This window comes from Drosophila bipectinata, chromosome 2L (assembly GCF_030179905.1).
Source record: "Drosophila bipectinata strain 14024-0381.07 chromosome 2L, DbipHiC1v2, whole genome shotgun sequence".
NCBI lineage: Eukaryota > Metazoa > Arthropoda > Insecta > Diptera > Drosophilidae > Drosophila > Drosophila bipectinata.
In genome coordinates this window covers 14,638,531-14,656,925 of record NC_091736.1, presented here as the reverse complement: position 1 = coordinate 14,656,925, position 18,395 = coordinate 14,638,531, and the positions used below count along the sequence as shown (strand labels likewise).

General features: G+C 38.9%; 2 protein-coding genes across 11 annotated transcripts in view; one reads left to right on the top strand and one right to left on the bottom strand.

Annotated features, from left to right (window-relative positions):
- kek2 (kekkon 2) overlaps window positions 1–18,395 on the bottom strand; it is a 49,247-nt gene that overhangs the window by 27,545 nt on the left and 3,307 nt on the right. For 2 of the 9 annotated variants that reach the window (XM_070277437.1, XM_070277439.1), the window contains exons 1-2: window positions 8,877–9,019; window positions 6,125–6,170 (exon numbers count right to left, since the gene is read on the bottom strand). The gene's annotated coding sequence lies outside the window, so the exon portion shown is untranslated. Of the gene's footprint in view, window positions 1–6,124; window positions 6,171–7,036; window positions 8,631–8,663; window positions 8,821–8,876; window positions 9,476–18,395 lie in introns of those variants that run through there. The other 7 variants (XR_011442109.1, XM_070277436.1, XR_011442107.1 and 4 more) reach the window with 7 other exon arrangements.
- On the top strand, window positions 9,953–18,201 carry Mst33A. Of its 2 annotated transcripts, XM_070277441.1 has the most exons (2): window positions 9,953–10,665; window positions 16,921–18,201. In XM_070277441.1, the coding sequence occupies exons 1-2, from the start codon at window positions 10,087–10,089 to the stop codon at window positions 18,088–18,090; spliced, it is 1,749 nt and encodes a 582-aa protein (XP_070133542.1). In that variant the 5' UTR covers window positions 9,953–10,086; the 3' UTR covers window positions 18,091–18,201. The 2 variants fall into 2 exon arrangements, with proteins under 2 accessions (XP_070133542.1, XP_043067477.1); XM_043211542.2 differs by lacking the exon at window positions 9,953–10,665 and having other exon boundaries at window positions 16,899–18,201.

Genomic DNA, 18,395 nt, shown 5'->3' with positions numbered 1-18,395 from the left:
TTATATTCGTAAATATTATTATTCCTATTACTACAATAGTGAGCTGAAGGAATTATTTCAAGAGTGGGAATAGTTAGAGGAGAACCTCACTTTTTTAAACACTAGAATTTTTGTTGGCACCTGATCTTTTGCAAGACAACTTTAGGCCTGGCCAACAAATGCTTAAAGTGTCGCCCAGACCTTTAATTACCCGACACACCCACCACCACACACTCCGCCTTGTGGACACGGACTGCAGCTAATTAATTGGCCGCAATTTGCGCGGACTTGCGCGGGAAAACTTGGCCCGGACGAAACGGAAAATGGAAATTCTGTCCGCCATTTTGTAGGTCAACAACAATGATGTTGCGGTCCGTTCCGGTTGATATTGTTGTTATTGTCGCTGCTGCCGGCACATGCTTTGGCATAATTTATATGACCCCAAAAATGTTTGTGCACTTTTCCCTTATTTATTTATTTTCTTATGTTTTTCGCGTGTTTTTGCCATTGTTGGTTTTATTCGTCGGCATTAAAGGCTATTGCGCCGAAATTTATTTTCCTGTCTGGCCGGGACGTTTGCATAATTGTTGGACAAACACCAGAGTAGATATGTATACACGTGTTGGCATAGATTGGATGAGTTTTTGGGAAATTTCCAGGATTTAATTCAATCTTCTGTCCTCTAATAGAGCATTAAACTCCTGATACAATCTATCTATTAAATATTAAACCTATCGCCCTTCTAAATCAATAGCCAAATATATTAAGCGCTTTATATACGCTCTACAGGCCAATACATAGACATGTGCACATGGAAACCCATTCAAGCGTTTCATAATGATATGAGGAAAAAGAAATGGCGCAAGGGGCGGGCAGACATACGAAAAATAGCAAACCCAACACATTGCCTCAACTCATTTTCGCATAAAAGGACGCCAATGTGTCGGCCCTGGCAAAAGGCCAAAAATGAGCACTAACACACAGACACCCGGTCTAAGCCAGGCCGGCTCCCTCGTATAGAGCCATTGCCTCATGGCGAACAATAAATGTTCGCTGCCAGCACAAGCACAAGAGACCAACTAAATTATCAGTAATATTGAAGCACCAGGATAACGCTGTGCGAAAAGATTCTCTCCCCATGTACATACGTATGTTTGGGTGTGTGTGTGGGGCCTGGGAGGCAGGGGCGTGGCTAGTGGAGGCTCTTGGCTAGGCGTGGCAAATAAACACATCAGCTAAAATGCTTTTTACTTAAATTAACAGAGCACCGAGCAGCTTGCTTCAGCTTTTCGGACCCTCAAACTAACGTTAAGCCATTAACTCTAGTGTTAGTATAGATGCACTTCAAGAAATAGTTACTAGTTTCTCAAGAAAATAAATAAAATGTTAAAAATTACTCTGCTTTCTAAGGATTTTATTAAAGGATCTTGTCTGTATATTTTTGAACAAATAATTCTTAAATAAGAATTTATTTTGCCAAGTGTTGGCCAAAAAGGATACAAATGAAAACGGAAGTTTTGTTGAGAAAATATCTCCGTAAACCGATATTGAAATGCTTTTAACAGAAATTTGTTACGTGATACGTGAAAGGTACTTATGAATCCAAGAGAGCTAGTGGAAACCAAAAACCCTTTCCGGCACTAGACAACCTGAGACGCCTCTTCACATTTGATTCCCTGCCATGCAGGCACATCAATAATTGAGTTTGCACAATTTTTCTGATGTCATATAAAATTCCAAGTTGGCACATAGAATTACGTAATGGTATCATAATACCCAAATCACTAGGGTGCAGGGCACAAGCTGCTTTGCTCATCAGCTGCCCCGCCCCCTAAGAAGAAAAAAAATCTTCCCCAATCCTGCTCATTTCCAGAGCTTTGGCAGCTCTTTCCTGCTATGGCATACTTAAGCAATCGAGGCAAATGTTTTATCGTCACTTTCCCACTCACACACACACAGGCATATACACATATATACCATAATATATAAATTTGCGTGAGTGTGTGAGTGTGCGGAATACAAAATGGCGCCAGTTTCCGTACGCCTTTGGGCGCTCTGCAACGTTCCGTTTGCCTCAATCTCAATCGTCAGAAAAGTCTATCAACGCATTGGGCCCAAGGCCAAGGACCAAAAGGACGAGGTAAGGAATCCGGGCCAAAAAGACAAGCACAAACTGAACTGTCGAACAGAGTTTAGGGTCGAAATGTTTAATAACGTTTTCTGCCTTCTCTCCCAATCCGACATCAAGTATACAAGTTGCCAAGCCATTCTAAATTTAATAAAGCCAGGCGTAAATAGTGGTGGGGATCAAGTGGGCATGGAAATCAAGAAGCCAGCAATTATTTGGTTACGCAATTACCACAACCCCGGCAACCGGCAGGTTCAATAGGCTTAAATAATTTTCCCAAATCCCCTTGGCGCGAAAACAAACAAATAAATTCAATGAAAAGGAGGCACAAACACAAAACTTTCCGGTCCCGAAAACACAAACACAAATACCAAAAACTTTAGACGAATGATACACAAGGCACAAAGTGGCAAAGTGGGCGTGGCATTAGCTCTTTGGGGATGAAAGTCAAAACCTACAAAAGCCGTCTTCCGAAATGCCATATAACTTATTATGATTGTTTCAAATAAACAAGGCTAAGCCCACAGGATTCAAAATAAAGTTTAAAAAGTACTATTTCTGTTGGTACTAATACTAGGTTTCATTTATTTCAAAGGATTTCTAGAAACTATAACTAACACATATACAAATGTTTAAATATTCGCGAAATAAACCCCTCTGAATAGAAACTTAAATTGGAAAAATGTATGAATTGCATTGAAATGTATTGAAAGTAAACACAGAACAAAGTTCCAGCAGTGTGCTTTAAAGAATTCATATTTATGACCAGATCCAATCAACAAAACCCAATATGTCCGCGGATTGTCCATCAAAACGAGATCCCCAAAGACAAGAGTAATAATAAAACAAAATGCATTTCACATTAAATCAATTCGCGATGACTTACTGGCCACAAAAAGCTGCACTGTCGGCTGCCATCAATCAAAAACGCAAGAAACGAGCAAAAACAGGACCAAAAGGATAAGCCCCGGCCGCGCCAGCACAGTCATGCCACATAAACTGAACATGGATTTATACATTTAATTAAAATGCGGCCCAGACACACAATATTCGTCAAAGTGATTGGCCCCGAAAGCGGCTTAGTGAACTTAAGTAAATTAAATGTTATGGTTGTGGTGATGGCTGGGGGAATGGTGAGTGGGCGTGGTGGGTAGCCTCAATGAAAATTGTCTTTAAAATCATTTTCGGCAAACGACAATGCCAAACGCAATAAATACTCTGTCAAGTGAGAATGTGGTATGGCATTTCTGAGAGGGGATGCCTCGAAATTTGCATATTTTAAATTGCTAGTGGGGCCTCTCTTGGCAGCGATTGCTTTTGGGGTTGACAATAGCACCACCAGTCACGACAACTCCAATTTATTTGTAATTTGTTCGAAATTTATATCAAACGCAGAAGCCTCACACCTACTTCCTGTCCCAAAGGGTCTCTATTTCACAGACGCACAGCCACACACACGCCCTGGCACACATAATTGCACTCATAAAATGCCAAATGCTTAGACTCATCTTACCCTGCACGCCTTGATATTTATGCCTTTGATACCCATTACTCCTGGGGTTATTATGGGACTTGGCTTGAAACCCTGAAGCCTTCATTTTAATCTACAAGAAGCCACACCTTGTCCCATCTAATAGGTAGCAAACAAACAAACAAATTATGTACTCATTTGAATACACATTCTAATGCGAATCACGTTGACAAAAATTCATTGAAGCGTGCAGGATACGCACTCTCACACACTCTGGTCGGAAGGATACCTTGACTTTCGAACTCTGCTCCATCCAATCAGCAGGCCTGCTGCCAGCAACGTCCTCGAATAGATAAATATAGTCAGAAGAGCCGGAGGAATGGGAGAATAGCTTCGACCTCGGACGCTGACAAGGACATATTTATAAAGCGCTCATTCCGAGTTAAGCACATGGGTATATACAGACACATACATACATGGATGGAGTGGCATCCCAATACCGAGTTAATCTATCAGGACATGGTGCAATATGTAGAAAATTAAATTTGCTGAAACACCAGACAAAAATGTGAAGACTTTATTAATTGAAAATTAATAATCAGAGGTATGACAGAGGCATTAATTTTTTATTTAGACTCCCAATTGATTTTCTTATAAATCTATATACACCTCTTGTTTTATTGAACATTTTTTTTTGCAGTGCCTGGTTGCTAATGTCCTTGTTGTGTGCGATGTAAATGCAAACTAAATATGTACCAAACGCCACAGCCAGGCATTAAGTCGATTGCTTCAAGGACTTTCTCGCGCTTAGCTCTGTTTCCCGTCTATGGTAATGGAGCAATGGGGAAAGCCAGCAGGAAAACGGAGCAGGGGACTCAGACGACTGTGTAAGTGAGAGATTCCTGGCAGCTTTTGTCATTTGCAACCGTTTTGATGCCAGCTTCCATCGCTCTGTGCCGCATTGTCTGAGCCAAGCGACTCAGCCTTCTGTCCCCTGAAGTGTAAATGAGTAGCTCAACCACCCAGAGTTCTACAGCTCTCCAGTTAACAATCCACCCAGCCACACACCCACCTGGATATGGATGCGACACACAAAGGCTTTTTAATAAGCAATTTATTTGTAACTTAAAGCTCCGTATAATGAAAAAAAGAAAGAGATACTGCCACGCCTCCTTCTGTTTGCCAAAGATAATTAATTTTTTGGCCTACCCCAAGCAAGAAGCTAAGCCCATGAGTTCGTAGCGCATTAAAAAGAAATTAAAATGTTGCCATTCTCCTTCGCATTTTCCACCTCGCCAACCTCAAGTACACATAATAAGATAACTTGGAGACAACTGGCGAGAATTGAGTGTACGAGGAATAATGCTGAGGAGTGAGCGGCAGAGGTTGAATATTCATTACCTTGATGAAATATTTATACAAAAAGCCTATTCCTAAAAGCTTAATAAAAAATGCATTTGTAGCGAAAAGTGAAATCATATTAAAGCATTTCAAAAGGCATTAGTTCCAAAGACAAAGGCGTAACAATTGAGGCTTTAAAACACCGATTTGTAACTCATTTTTTTTTCAAGAGGTACATAGAACAAATATGTTACAATTTATACTGTGTTACGTCCATTTTGGACTGATTTTTTATGTTCTTGGTCAAACAACTACTACCAGTACAACTATAGCTCCTGTAACTAAACGTGTATGCCTGCCATATCCAAGATGCCTGAAAGGTGCAAAATGCTGCTAAATACACTGATAGTAAGCCCCCACCCAGAAGACCATATGTTTTGAAGGATTTTGGGCAAGTTGATAAAAAAAAAAGCAGAGCTTCGTTTTCATACGACCACAAATAGTCGGCGTCAACATGACAAAATGGCAGCATTTCAAGCCTACTCATAAATCAATTTCGTTTTTATTGCCAATGCCGTTTGTCTGTGCTACTTTTACATGGCCATTGCGAACGATTTTTCTGGCCATTTTTATGTCGTTCAGTTAATAAACCCACCAGGCAACTGCACTCCTCCCCACCCTCCAAATCAGCAAAGAAAAAACTCTCGTTTTTACTTTTGGCCCGCAACATAAATATTGTTTTTAAGCCCCAATGAAATATTGCGCGAGTTTTTGACGAATCACCCATATGTACACATAAAAATGTATAAATAAATAAATATAATCATAAATAAATAAAACCTGAAGCACATGACAGCTCGATGGCTGAAAAAATAAGTACAAAAGAAAATAAATATTAAACCAAATTTAAAACTTACTTCAAAGCCATGCCGTCGCTTTTGATTTGCATACTTAATTTGATTTCCATAAAGACACACAAACAGAAATAAATACGAAAAGAATAAAAAGTTAAATTTACCTTTCCCTTTAGCAGGTGTATTAAAATAATATTTGCCATATCGTTTGGCTTTTTAAACAGACTAACTACATGGCGGGCTTAAAAATTTAGAGACATTTTAAGGCAAGTTGCCAAACTGTCCTTTTAAGCCTCATTCGTTGTGGTCATCATAATGTATTAAAGCTGCTCAGGACTTTCTCAAACCTACCTTTTTATGGTTTTAATCATCCAAGGCTTAGTTGTTCCTGGGCAACCTGAAAAATAAAGGAAAAGGCGGCTATGAAAAAAAGGGTTTTCATATTAGAAATGTATAAAACTTTGCGTTCCATTCTGGTTTTCCCTCGTTTTCATTATTTTTTTTGTTTTCTGTTTTTAATATAAAATGGCTTTGGATGGAAAATTTTGGAAAAGTGGACTGAGCCGGCGAGGAGAATATGTAAATATGTGTTGGATGCCTTTGGAGCCTTCGCAGCAGCATGCCTGGAATTCAAATTTGTAGCTAAGCCTCGAAAAATGCGCGTCGCTTCATTTTGTGAAAGCAAAAGGGTCAGCCTACTTTTTTTTCGTCCTTTATTTGGGTGTCAGTGTGTGTGTGAGCGAGTCTGATGTATCTTTGGTGACAAAGGACAATGCCATAAGGCTTTGGGAGGGCTAACAATAAAATTAAATATTCTATTTAATGGCGTCGTAGTATTCCAGACGCGTCGATGCATTTTTGCAGGAGCAGAGTTGTGGACCCTGTATCCTTGAAGTTTCTGTAATTTGAGCTTCCTACTTGGTCATTGCACTGGGCTGTAAGAGGGAATGGCTCGCTACACTTTTTATATCCTCAAATTTTATTTGTTTCTTTTCCCCCAATTCTGATTGTCCGTTTATTAGCCTTGGGCCCCTCTCAAACCAGCCGAAAATAAACCACGTCTCTGTCCTCGCCAGGAGCATGCAAATAAAACAGATTTTATTGGCGTCCCTCGGTCTGTGTATCCTTTTTTCTTCCTTTATTCCAATTTTTGTCGAACAATTTTGGCCTTTTTTTGTGGGAGGGTGGGGAAATGCGACTTATCTACTTTGGGGTGCCTTTGTTTTGCAATTTCGTGTTCCATATAAATTAAGCAGATAATATAAATTAGATGGGATTCAGTGCTGGTCGGTCTGTGTGTGATCAGATACCGATGATGCCCGTGGCCCTCGGCAAACAAACGAATTTAAAGCAAAGTCCGAAATCGATGACACAAATAATGCCTCAATTAAGCTGCCAAGATATCCTGTCGAAGCGTCAGCGGTTTGCTGCTAAAAAATTGAAAAACATAATGAAAAGCAAGCACAATATTTCCAGGACCTTTTGAGAGGATGGGGGGCTGCCTCAATAGATATTTAATACTCGGCAGCGTTTTTTTGTTTGCCAGACCGCCCTTACCAACGACCACGAGGGGCAACCACAGCACACAGAGTCTAAACTTTTTATTCCTTGTGTCTTGCCGGGAAGGTTATAATGAGTGTGCGTGGGTGGAAGCTAAGATGGAGGACTTAGGGGGCCAGAGGGCAAAGACTAGGGTCTGGTGCTGGGAGCCAACATTTGTTCGGGCAATATTTTCGTGTATATTTTTCAGCTTTTCTGAGTCCTGTTGTTGATTGTTGTTCGGTTACCCTCAGCACTTTCCTTTTGGGTGTTTAGTTTTCGCAGAAGACCAACTTGGAATTCTTCTAAAATTTGTTAAAGGCCTGTAAGATTTTTCCGGGAACTCTTTATAACCTTTTAAAGTAGCTGTTGCTAGGCAGTCTAATTTCTGACATAAAACCAAATTAAATTTGCATATTCCAGGAACACTCAATGGGTATCACTTAGTCCATGATTTAGCTTCAGCAACCCCCCCGACCGAGGTATAATATTTTAAAGGCGTCAGCGCCCTTACAACGCATTACAACTTACTTCCTCGAGTCTGGGGTGGATTTTTAAGGGATGGGCGGAAGGAGGTTGTGTGGCTCCTGGTACCCGGCACTCGATTCCTGGTTAAGTGGGCCAGGGTTGCCAGGCCATCTCACCAGGCCGGTCGCCCCTCCCCCCATCCCCATGGAAAACGCATAATTGCGCCGCGTCTGACGGAAAATGAAAATATTTGAAGCTGCGAACTTCTCAAGTGTAAAAAATTTAATTTCGAAATGTAGGTTTAACGAACGGAAATTGCTTTCGCTCTCCGCGGAAAAGTGGAGTAAGCCCTTGCTCGATTTTTCCTTGTGGGTGGTAAAATATATAAAAATAAAAATAAGCAAACAAGCCGAATGCAAAGTCGAAAATAAAGTCAGCCCAAGAGCGTATCTTGGTCCTTTTCGTTTGCAATTTGTTTGGCTAACTTTTCTGATTGAGCTCGTGGCTCATTGCGGCGCATAACAGAGGCCGAATGGAATTATTTAATGTTTTACATTTGGCTGAAAAACAGCCTCCTTCATCCTGCCATCGATTCTGACCTCATTTCCCGTCCGATGGACGGCCTGGCCAAGTGGCCGACTGGCCGGGTAATTGCAATTGATTTGTGGGGCACTTTGCACGCCAATTTGTTCCTGGTCACGGTCAGTTTCGGGTGGAAAATGTGGTCAAGGCTGAGAAGTGCCAAATTGAACACCGACTTTGATCTCAAGATGTTGATAACCAAATTAGCACCAAAGACTGGTATCTGGTAATAAAGATGGAGGGGTCTACAAACGCAAACAAAGGAAATCTGAATGAAATATTAAAATTGTTGGTCACTTGCCATTGTTATCCACTTTTTAAATACCCGAAATTATTAAAAACCTCTCAATGAAGCTCAACAAGGGGCTCAACGTCAAAGTTCGTTTTATGAAAAAGGCTAAAAGGTTGCAGGTCACCTGAAGAGGATGCACTTAACACACCCCTTGCTAGGGGCTTACCTAAAAATGTGGGTTTTAGTTAACAAAAAAAAAATAAAAATAATTTTAAAACTCACACAGAAAATCCTCAAAACACACTATGGGAAAACTTTTTAAAACATCCGAAACTCAAACTTTTAGCCAGAAGCTTTTTTTTGGCAAGTGTTCCGAAATAGAATTTTGTTTGAGAGTTCGATAAACTCCCGGGCTACTCTATAGAAACATTAATAACATTAGTCCACTTCGAACCTCCTCGACATCCTACACGTCCTCGTGTTGGAAACAAATGCAAAACAAACTAATCAAACTTTTTCCAGGATAACCAAAACGACACAAAATGCGCAAAACAAATTGCTTTATTTTCTAATTCAGCTAGAAAGCATTTTGCAGACTTTCTCTCCGACCGAGTGGGGGGGAAAAAATCGAAAATCAATTTCTGTTAATGTGCCTGGGCCAAGAGTTTTCTGCTCACGGCAGAGCCAAGGGAGCTTACCAGCCACCCACCGAAACCACCACGCTAAACCAAGGCAACCCACTCACTCACCCGACCCACCTAAGCCACCCACTCAATGCCGTCGCCCTGTGTGTGTTAACCCAGCATGCGTTGGCCTGGCCAGAGCATATTTTTGCATAAAGTTTATGCAAACATTTTTACTCGAAACCCGCATAAATTACAACGCTCGGCACATTCGCACTGGTTTGGCTCGGTGCCCTAATAAACCCTATCTGGCGGATGTCTGGGGCTCTGAAAGTGGCCCGGCTCCTCTTTCTCTGCCGTACTGCTGCTACTTCTGCTGCTTATTTTGCATGTCATTTGCGTCTGAGCACTCTGCGGCCCAGATACAAGCTTCTCCAGTCAGTCCTAGCAGCTCTGCAGGGGCTCGGACAGAGCGAACTTGCACGGCTTGTTTCCCCTCGTTGTGCGAAAGATAAATCTTCAATATTTATTGTTTCAAAATACCCAAAAAAAAAATACATATTTTACTTTGAGCCACAATAGTGCGAAAGGGGTTTCTTATCCTTCCGTTGGGCATTATTTCAAAGCAAAGGTAAACATTTTCTTTTAGGAAATAAAAACTCTAAAAATCTTGGAATAAGTAGGCTGTTCTTTTCTGATTATTTCGAGGTCAGGATAGGTTCATGAAAAGTTCAGTACTATCGTTTCTCTTACTAGATCAACACCTCGTGCTATCGTGCCTTGTATATTTTGAAATTTCCGAACAAAATAATTATTTAGGTGTATATTTTTGTACATTTCATTTTCAATCAATTTCGGCAATTTTTTAAATGGATATATTCTTTGATGATATATGCAAGCCAAAAAGAAGTAGGAGCTTGCCCAGGCCCGTGACATTCGCGACAACCCCTGGACGGGGTCAGAGGGATCCATTTATAAACTTCTTAGCTTGCTTCAAGCAACAAAATGCGTGGGTGGATGAAGGCAGAATGCACGAAATGGCCGTGGAGATGTGGGAGAAGTTTGACAAAACTCAGCGTCGGGAATTCTACCCAGATAAATATAAAATCAGAATGAAGCACAAGTTGGCCATGGTCACACTGGTCAGAAAACCTGAAACGATCCAGTCGGAAGGGCAAACCGATAATATTGCAATTAAAACCCTGTTAGGCGCAAGGACGTTAAACTACTCAGAATCCAAAGTATTTGATGACAAAGCCTTGGGTTTGGAAAAGCCTTTGAATAAATTGGAAGAAGCTTCAGTCATAGATCTAACAGGAGAGAAATTCCCCAAAGGTGAAAAAATATTCAAGAACTTTTCTACTGACTCAAAGGACGGCAGCGAAATTAATTGTAACAATAAACATATTAGATGTTTAATCGATTTTATTCTAAAAAAGAAATCTACTGTTATATTAATATTACTATTTCATTATATTTTGAATTTGAAAAGATGACAACGGGAAAAAGACAGTGTTAAAAAATACCTAACAATTAAGTTCCAAAAGATTAGTTTTAAAAAATAAGAATGGTAACACTAAAAATAAGTTATATATATATATATGTGTGAAATAAAGCGAAGCGTCAATAGCGGTATAGACAGAAATCCAAGTCAAAAGCCTGTGTATTATTTTTGGTCATTCGAACCGGATATTAATATATAACTATAGGTAAACCCCCAACAATGGTCCTTCGATGTCAACTGAACAGCAAATGGATTGTGAAATAGATTTCGCTATTGGCCCAGACTACCTACACACTCACAAAAAGACGACTTAAGTTGTGTGTGTTAGTAAATTCGAGGAATAACTACGACGCCAAAAAAAAATAATTTCACCACGATCTCTGTGACGGTAGAATAAGACGCGGACAGCATTATGGCACCAACAGGATCAAAAAAGAAATTACAAGGAAAAAACCAACAAAAGGATAAAAGCACACAACAAAAAACTGAAGACGACAGGGTTATCGACACACCCAGACCCGAACCTTCGCAGCAAGAAGTAACCATCATGGAAAATCGGAACAAAAAAATGGTTGCGTCAACACCGGCGATTCTAGGCACACCCAATCCATCCAGACAGTTCTGTGAAGGCCCCGCAAGGTCACATATCTCCGAAGGAAGCCAATCCTCCCGCAGCTCAACCAAGGTTCAACGACTTCAGGTACAGCTTGAGTACTTGAAAAAGCAGCAGAAACTTCGAGATCAGCAGGCACGACAGGAACAGGAGCGAACTCGTCTTGAGTTTAAAAAGGAACAATTGGAGCTAGAGCAAAAATTACAACTGGCACAATTAGGATCAGACGCCGGTAGCAGAATTGGAGACAACATGAACGAAATTGATGTCGACGACAACAATGATATCCGTACGCGTGAGTGGGTTGATGGTGCTCAACGTAGACTTAAGTTTGATAACGAAAATATTTCTGAGAACGAAATTACTAACCATTACCAAATCGGAACGTTCATGGCCAGACAGACTATTAAACAAGATCTTCCATCATTTTCTGGGGACCCATTAGAGTGGCCCATATTCTATGCTGAATTTGAAAATAGTACAAAAACTTGTAATTTTACTAATTATGAAAACCTAAGTAGACTTAGAAAGGCTCTAGTAGGACGTGCTAAAGAATGCGTTCAGTCACTATTGGTTTTACCAGATAATGTCGACTCAATTATCGAAATCCTACAAGAGCGCTATGGGGATCCATCATACATAATAAGATCGCTTCTTGACAAGATTAAACAACTACCAGTAGTTAGGGACGACAAATTCGAAAAACTTTTTGCATTCTACGACATAATCAACAATCTTATTCACACTTTGTTAAATGTAGGAGATGTGGATCAATTAAGAAACCCATTAATTTTTGCAGAAATTTTAGATAAACTACCCGTACCTCAACGTATCGCCTTCATCAAACATTATCAAAAGCTAAAACCTTCTGAGCCAAAAATAATTGTATTTCAATCATGGCTGGGCGAGACAATCAAAGCTGCCACAGTTTTAGGATTTGGCCAGAATCTCAACAAGTCGAAAGACTGCACACTGACAGTTTCAGGTATTCAAAATGGCACAGACAAAAGCAAAAACAAAGGATTTTGTAATTACTGCAAGCTGAATGATCATTATGTTACAACTTGTTTCAAATTTAAAGATTTACATATCGACAAGCGCTGGGAGCATGTTTCTCAAAATGGCTTATGTATCTCTTGCCTCGGTAAAAATCATTTACTAAAAGACTGTAAACGTAAAAGGCAATGCAATATTAACAATTGTAGATACAATCATAACAGCCTTTTGCACAAAGAAAATTTTGAAAACATAAAAACAAACAAGTCTGACCATGGTGATCAATCAGTTTCCAACAACTTAGAAAAAAACTGTAACGTAAACTTTAGTGCTAGCAAAGTTTTGTTAAAAGTGGTACATGTCACCCTTATAGGACCAAATAATACTATTGACACATATGCTCTCCTTGATGAGGCGTCAACAATATCATTGATTGACGAGAACTTGGCTAACAATTTAGGTCTTGAAGGTCCAACCAAACCATTGAAAATGCAATGGACTAACAATGAAGTTTATGAACAAGATAACTCTAAAATAGTTAGCATACGCATTAAAGGTATTGGCATGAATACTAAGACACACATGATGAGAAGAGTAAGAACTGTTTCCAATCTTAATTTGCCACAACAAACTTTAAGCATAGACCACATGACAGACAACTTTAAGTTTTTAAAGAATTTTACACATTGCTCTTACAATCAGGCACAGCCAAGAATTCTAATAGGGCAAGATAACTGGTCTCTTATAGTGTCCCGCAAATTAAAGTACGAATCCTTTAGCGGCCCAGTTGCTAGCCACACATTGTTAGGTTGGGTCGTACATGGCTTAACACAACCTGAAAGACTTCTTGCCGAGACAAATCATACCTTTCACGTAAATGAACATTTCCCCGAAAAGGACGATCTAGATGAACTACATAACCTAGTTAAGTCTTACTGGTCAATTGAAAACGAATTTGCAACTCAAAAAGATTTTCCTATGTCTGTAGACGACAAAAGATGTATGAATATTGTTAACAACACCTTAAAACGAGTTGGCAATAGATTCGAATGCGGACTTTTTTGGAAAAATGATAGCATTCAGCTTCCGGAAAGCTATAAGAACGCTTTCTCTAGGCTACTGTCATGTGAGAACAAAATTGACAAAATTCCTGAGTATGGTCAAAAATATAATGAAGTAATGCAGTCTTATATTTCGAAAGGGTATTTAAAAAAGTTGAATCCCACCGAAGCCAAATACGAAACAAAACTAACCTATTATCTGCCCCATTTCGGTGTGCAAAATATTAATAAACCAGAAAAATTGAGAATAGTATTCGATGCCGCTTCTAAAAGCCATAACTACTGCTTGAATGATTTCTTATTACCCGGACCTGATTTTTATACTCAACTATCTTCAGTTCTCATGAACTTTAGAAAAAATAAAATAGCTTTTGTAGGAGATATAAAAGAAATGTTTTTACAAATTCAAGTACCAGAGAAAGACAGACAAGCTCAAAGAATTTTATGGAGAGGGAATAAAAGACATGACCCTCCGGACGTTTATGAAATTCAAGTTTTATTTTTTGGAGCAAAATGCAGTCCGAGTATTGCACAACAAGTTAGAAATCACAACGCAAATGAGTTTAAGGAAAAGTATCCGAATGCCTGTAAAGACATTTTATTAAATCATTATATGGACGACTACTTAGGCGGAGCTGATGACATAGACAGCGCCGTTCAACTGATTAAAGACGTATCATTTGTTCACAAACAAGGCGGATTCCAGATGTGTAACTGGATATCAAATTCAGTAGAGGTTCTCAACCAAATAGATCCACTCAATTGTCACAACAAAGCTCAGGCTTCGCCCAAAATAAAAACACTAACAGAAGAACGTGTCTTGGGGTTAATTTGGAATTACGAAAACGACACATTTACCTATAATCTACAATTTACTAAATCACATAATGAAATAGTAAACACATCCCGACGACCAACTAAGCGTGAGGTCCTGAAGATTACAATGTCTATCTTCGACCCATTAGGTTTTTTGTCAAACCTTCTTATAACAAATAAGATACTTTTACAAGCCATATGGGACAGTGGTATTGGCTGGGACGACGAAATAATAGACGAGCATTTTGTGATTTGGAAAACGCTCTGCGAATCATTCCAAAAAATCAAAAACTTTACAATACCAAGACTTATGACAAAATTACCTTTAAATGATTGTGACATTCAGCTACATATATTCTCTGACGCCTCCAAATATGCATACGCGGCATGTGCATACATTCGTTTTAAAAGAGATCAGACCATCGATTGTATGTTAGTAACAGCCAAGTCAAGAGTCGCTCCCCTTAAGCCTATGTCAATCCCAAGGCTGGAATTACAGGGTGCCTTGCTAGGAGCTAGAATGAGCAAATCACTATTGGAATCGTTACAATTACCCATAAGTAAAGTATATTTATGGACGGACTCTCAAATTGTTTTGTATTGGTTAAAGTCTAGCAGCAAACGATTTAAAACCTTTGTAGCTCAGCGTTTAGGTGAAATACAAGAAACAACTAATGTCGGCAACTGGAGATACGTTCCTTCTAAAATAAATCCTGCTGATGAAGCAACGAAGTTCACAAAGGTAGACTTTAATGCAAACAATTTATGGATAAAAGGGCCGGAATTCCTGTACAAAGATATTGTCGAGTGGCCAAAAAGTAAAATAACCTCAGAAGACGACTCCAACGAATATGTAAATGCTATGACTGAAGCAAAACATGAACCGATTCTACCTGATGTGAACAGATTTTCTAGTTGGACGAGGTATTTACGAACAACAGCTTGGTTACTACGATTTGTGAACAATGTCAAAGGTAATAGAGAACATCGAGCTTGTGGCGAACTTACAGCAAAGGAATTGAATAATGCCGAAGACGTAATTTATAAAAAGATACAATCTGATTCCTTTCAAGTTGAAATTCAAAGTGTACAAAAAGGAAAAACTATAGGGAATTCAAGTCGTCTAAAATCATTGCCACTGCAGTTATCCACTGATGGATTGCTTAGATTGAAAGGTAGATTGGATAATTTAAATGATGATGAGTATGACATAAACGCTAAAAATCCGATTCTATTGAGTAATGACCACCCAATAACTACACTTCTAATCTATTACTATCATCAACAAAACTGTCACATTTGTACCGAAACCGTCATTTCCAATTTGCGAATGAAATACTGGATAATTAAATGTAGAAATTCGGTCAAGAAAATAATTCGTAATTGCCAATTTTGTAAAAATAGGCGTGCCAAACCACAGACTGCTTTAATAGGACAACTTCCAAAATGTAGAATTGAACCAACCGAAAGAGCTTTTTTAAAAATTGGTTTAGATTATTTTGGTCCCATCGAGGTGTTGGTAAACAGGAGTCATGTAAAACGATATGGGGTAATTTTTACTTGTATGGCTACCCGGGCTGTTCATCTAGAAATAGCAGAGGACTTGTCGTGTAACGCATTTATGCATGTTTTTCGTCAGTTCGGTTGCCGTCGTGGTTTTCCAATAGAATTATATTCAGACAATGGAACCAATTTTAAACGAGCAAGTAAGGATCTTAAATTGATTATAGATAATTGGTCAAAAAACGAAATGACTAAATTTTTGTCACAAAAAAATTGCACATGGACATTCAACCCCCCTTTGTCGCCTCATATGGGAGGAGCTTGGGAAAGATTAATTCAATCAGTTAAGAAATATTTATGTTTTTTACTTAAGGAACGATTTCCAAAGGAACATACCCTTAAAACATTATTTTGCGAAATTGAATTCATGATGAATAGTCGTCCTCTTTTGTTTGTGTCTTCTGATTTACCGGATTCTGAATTAATTACGCCAAATGACTTGTTGATCGGACCGAACTATAGAGAATCTTTCCACTGTGATGTATCGGATGGAGACATGAAATTGTTAAACATGTGGAGGGCTTCTCAAAGACTGGCTGATATTTTTTGGGTTAAATGGAGAAAAGAATATAGACAATTTCTATTGTGCAGCCGCAAGTGGGTTAAAAAATTTGATAATTTGAAAGAGGGTGATATTGTGCTGGTCATGGATCCAGATTTACCAAGAAATGTTTGGCCTAAAGGCATCATTGTTAAAACTTATCCAGCCAAAGATAATTTTGTTCGAATCGTAGATGTTAAGATAAAAGACAACATTTATAAAAGACCTATCGTTAAGTTAATTAAATTAGACGTTAAGAAAACTTTGTAAAGCTAAGTAAGTATTGCCAAATGGAATTTTCTTACCAGGCAATACTTGGGAGGAGAATGTTATATTAATATTACTATTTCATTATATTTTGAATTTGAAAAGATGACAACGGGAAAAAGACAGTGTTAAAAAATACCTAACAATTAAGTTCCAAAAGATTAGTTTTAAAAAATAAGAATGGTAACACTAAAAATAAGTTATATATATATATATGTGTGAAATAAAGCGAAGCGTCAATAGCGGTATAGACAGAAATCCAAGTCAAAAGCCTGTGTATTATTTTTGGTCATTCGAACCGGATATTAATATATAACTATAGGTAAACCCCCAACATCTACTAAACCGACTGAGGAAATGCATGATTCAACCACGGAGACCACTTATGACATTAATGACAATATTAGTCGTGATACTAATAATATGAGTAGCAACAATAATGACGATTCGATGGATTGTTCAAACGATCTTCCTGACACAGAGGTGAGCTCTCACCCTAGCCATAAAAACGATGAAGACAAAGTCGAGAGCTCTGATGTTAGTCCAGTTGCAAATTATTCCTTGCCAGATCGAAGTACAGTCGACTTGGCCAATCTTTCCAACACGTCAATTTCTCCCAATGAGCCTTTTATCAACTTTTTGCACGATTTCTCCATTCAAAGGAATACGAAGCCAATAGAAAGCTATGATGATGCAGTATTGGCATGGAGTCTAATGGAGCAGGAGGAGAAGGCGGCTTATGAACCCGAGAACTATGTCTTAAAACTATTTATGCGAGATGAGAATTTTAGTAAGCAATTTTCGGGAGAGTCAATGGAAGTGGATGATCAGGACGAGTCTTCTGCGTCGGATGACGATGAAATTACGGTTATATTACCACCGCCATCTGAGAGAAAATCGAACAAAGCTGGAACAACTAGGCGGGCTTTGAAAAAGCCCCGAAAGCGACTCAATGCTGGAGCGAAACAAAGTTCTTCTGAAAACAAACTAGGCAAACGGTCATCGTCTTTGCAGAACTTCTTGGCCTTTATGCATCAGAAATTAAAAAAATACGATTCCTTCGATAAAACCCTTCTGGGCACAACTTTGTGGCGCCACATGACTAGCCTCGAAAAGAATCAATTCGATAACAATGATTATTTATACAAGCTAAAAAAGGGAGTTAAGGACGAAGGCGTCCAGACTATGCCCTGTTTGCCCTGTTCCAAGTCGACGCAGGTCTCCACAGAGGACTTCAGTATTGTTTCGTCATCAAATTCCAAATCTCTGTACATAGATCAATCACAGTGTTCAATCAACTCACGGTCATCGTCTGAATTATCCCATCAGTCCTCTCTTCATTCATCCAACAAAACCCTAAAATTTGAAACAAGTACCGTCTCGGATAATTCAGTTCTTGAATCTGAAGCTTTTGCAAGTGACAATTTAAGTCAGACAATGGATTCAGAAAATGATTCTAACAACCAGTCAGGGAAGGAGTGGAGCTTTCTCAAGTATTTCCGCTGGCGTTAAGCCATTAACTATTTGGGCTAGACCTTATGAAAAATTTGTAGTTTGAAATGAAAATATTTACATAGTTTGGGTTTCAATATAAATTTAAAAGTATAATCCTGTGTGTTTAAGATCCATGGATGAACTCCATTATAGAAATGGAGAAAACTATGAATAAAATATGGATCTGGTTTTGAATTTTTAAACAAATGTTTTATTTTTCGAAAGGGTTGGATATATAAAAGGATATACATCTTCATTACTGGTTTCTCTTGATGCACATAGCTCTGCCACCCCGATACTTCAACAATTATTAGAACGGACTC

Bases quoted from the DNA above. Each gene is read 5' to 3' on its own strand.
- Mst33A (XM_070277441.1), top strand. From the start codon at position 10,087: ATGGATATATTCTTTGATGATATATGCAAGCCAAAAAGAAGTAGGAGC. The intron at 10,666-16,920 runs GTTATATTAATA...CCAACATCTACT, and splicing joins TTCTAAAAAAGAAATCTACT to AAACCGACTGAGGAAATGCA.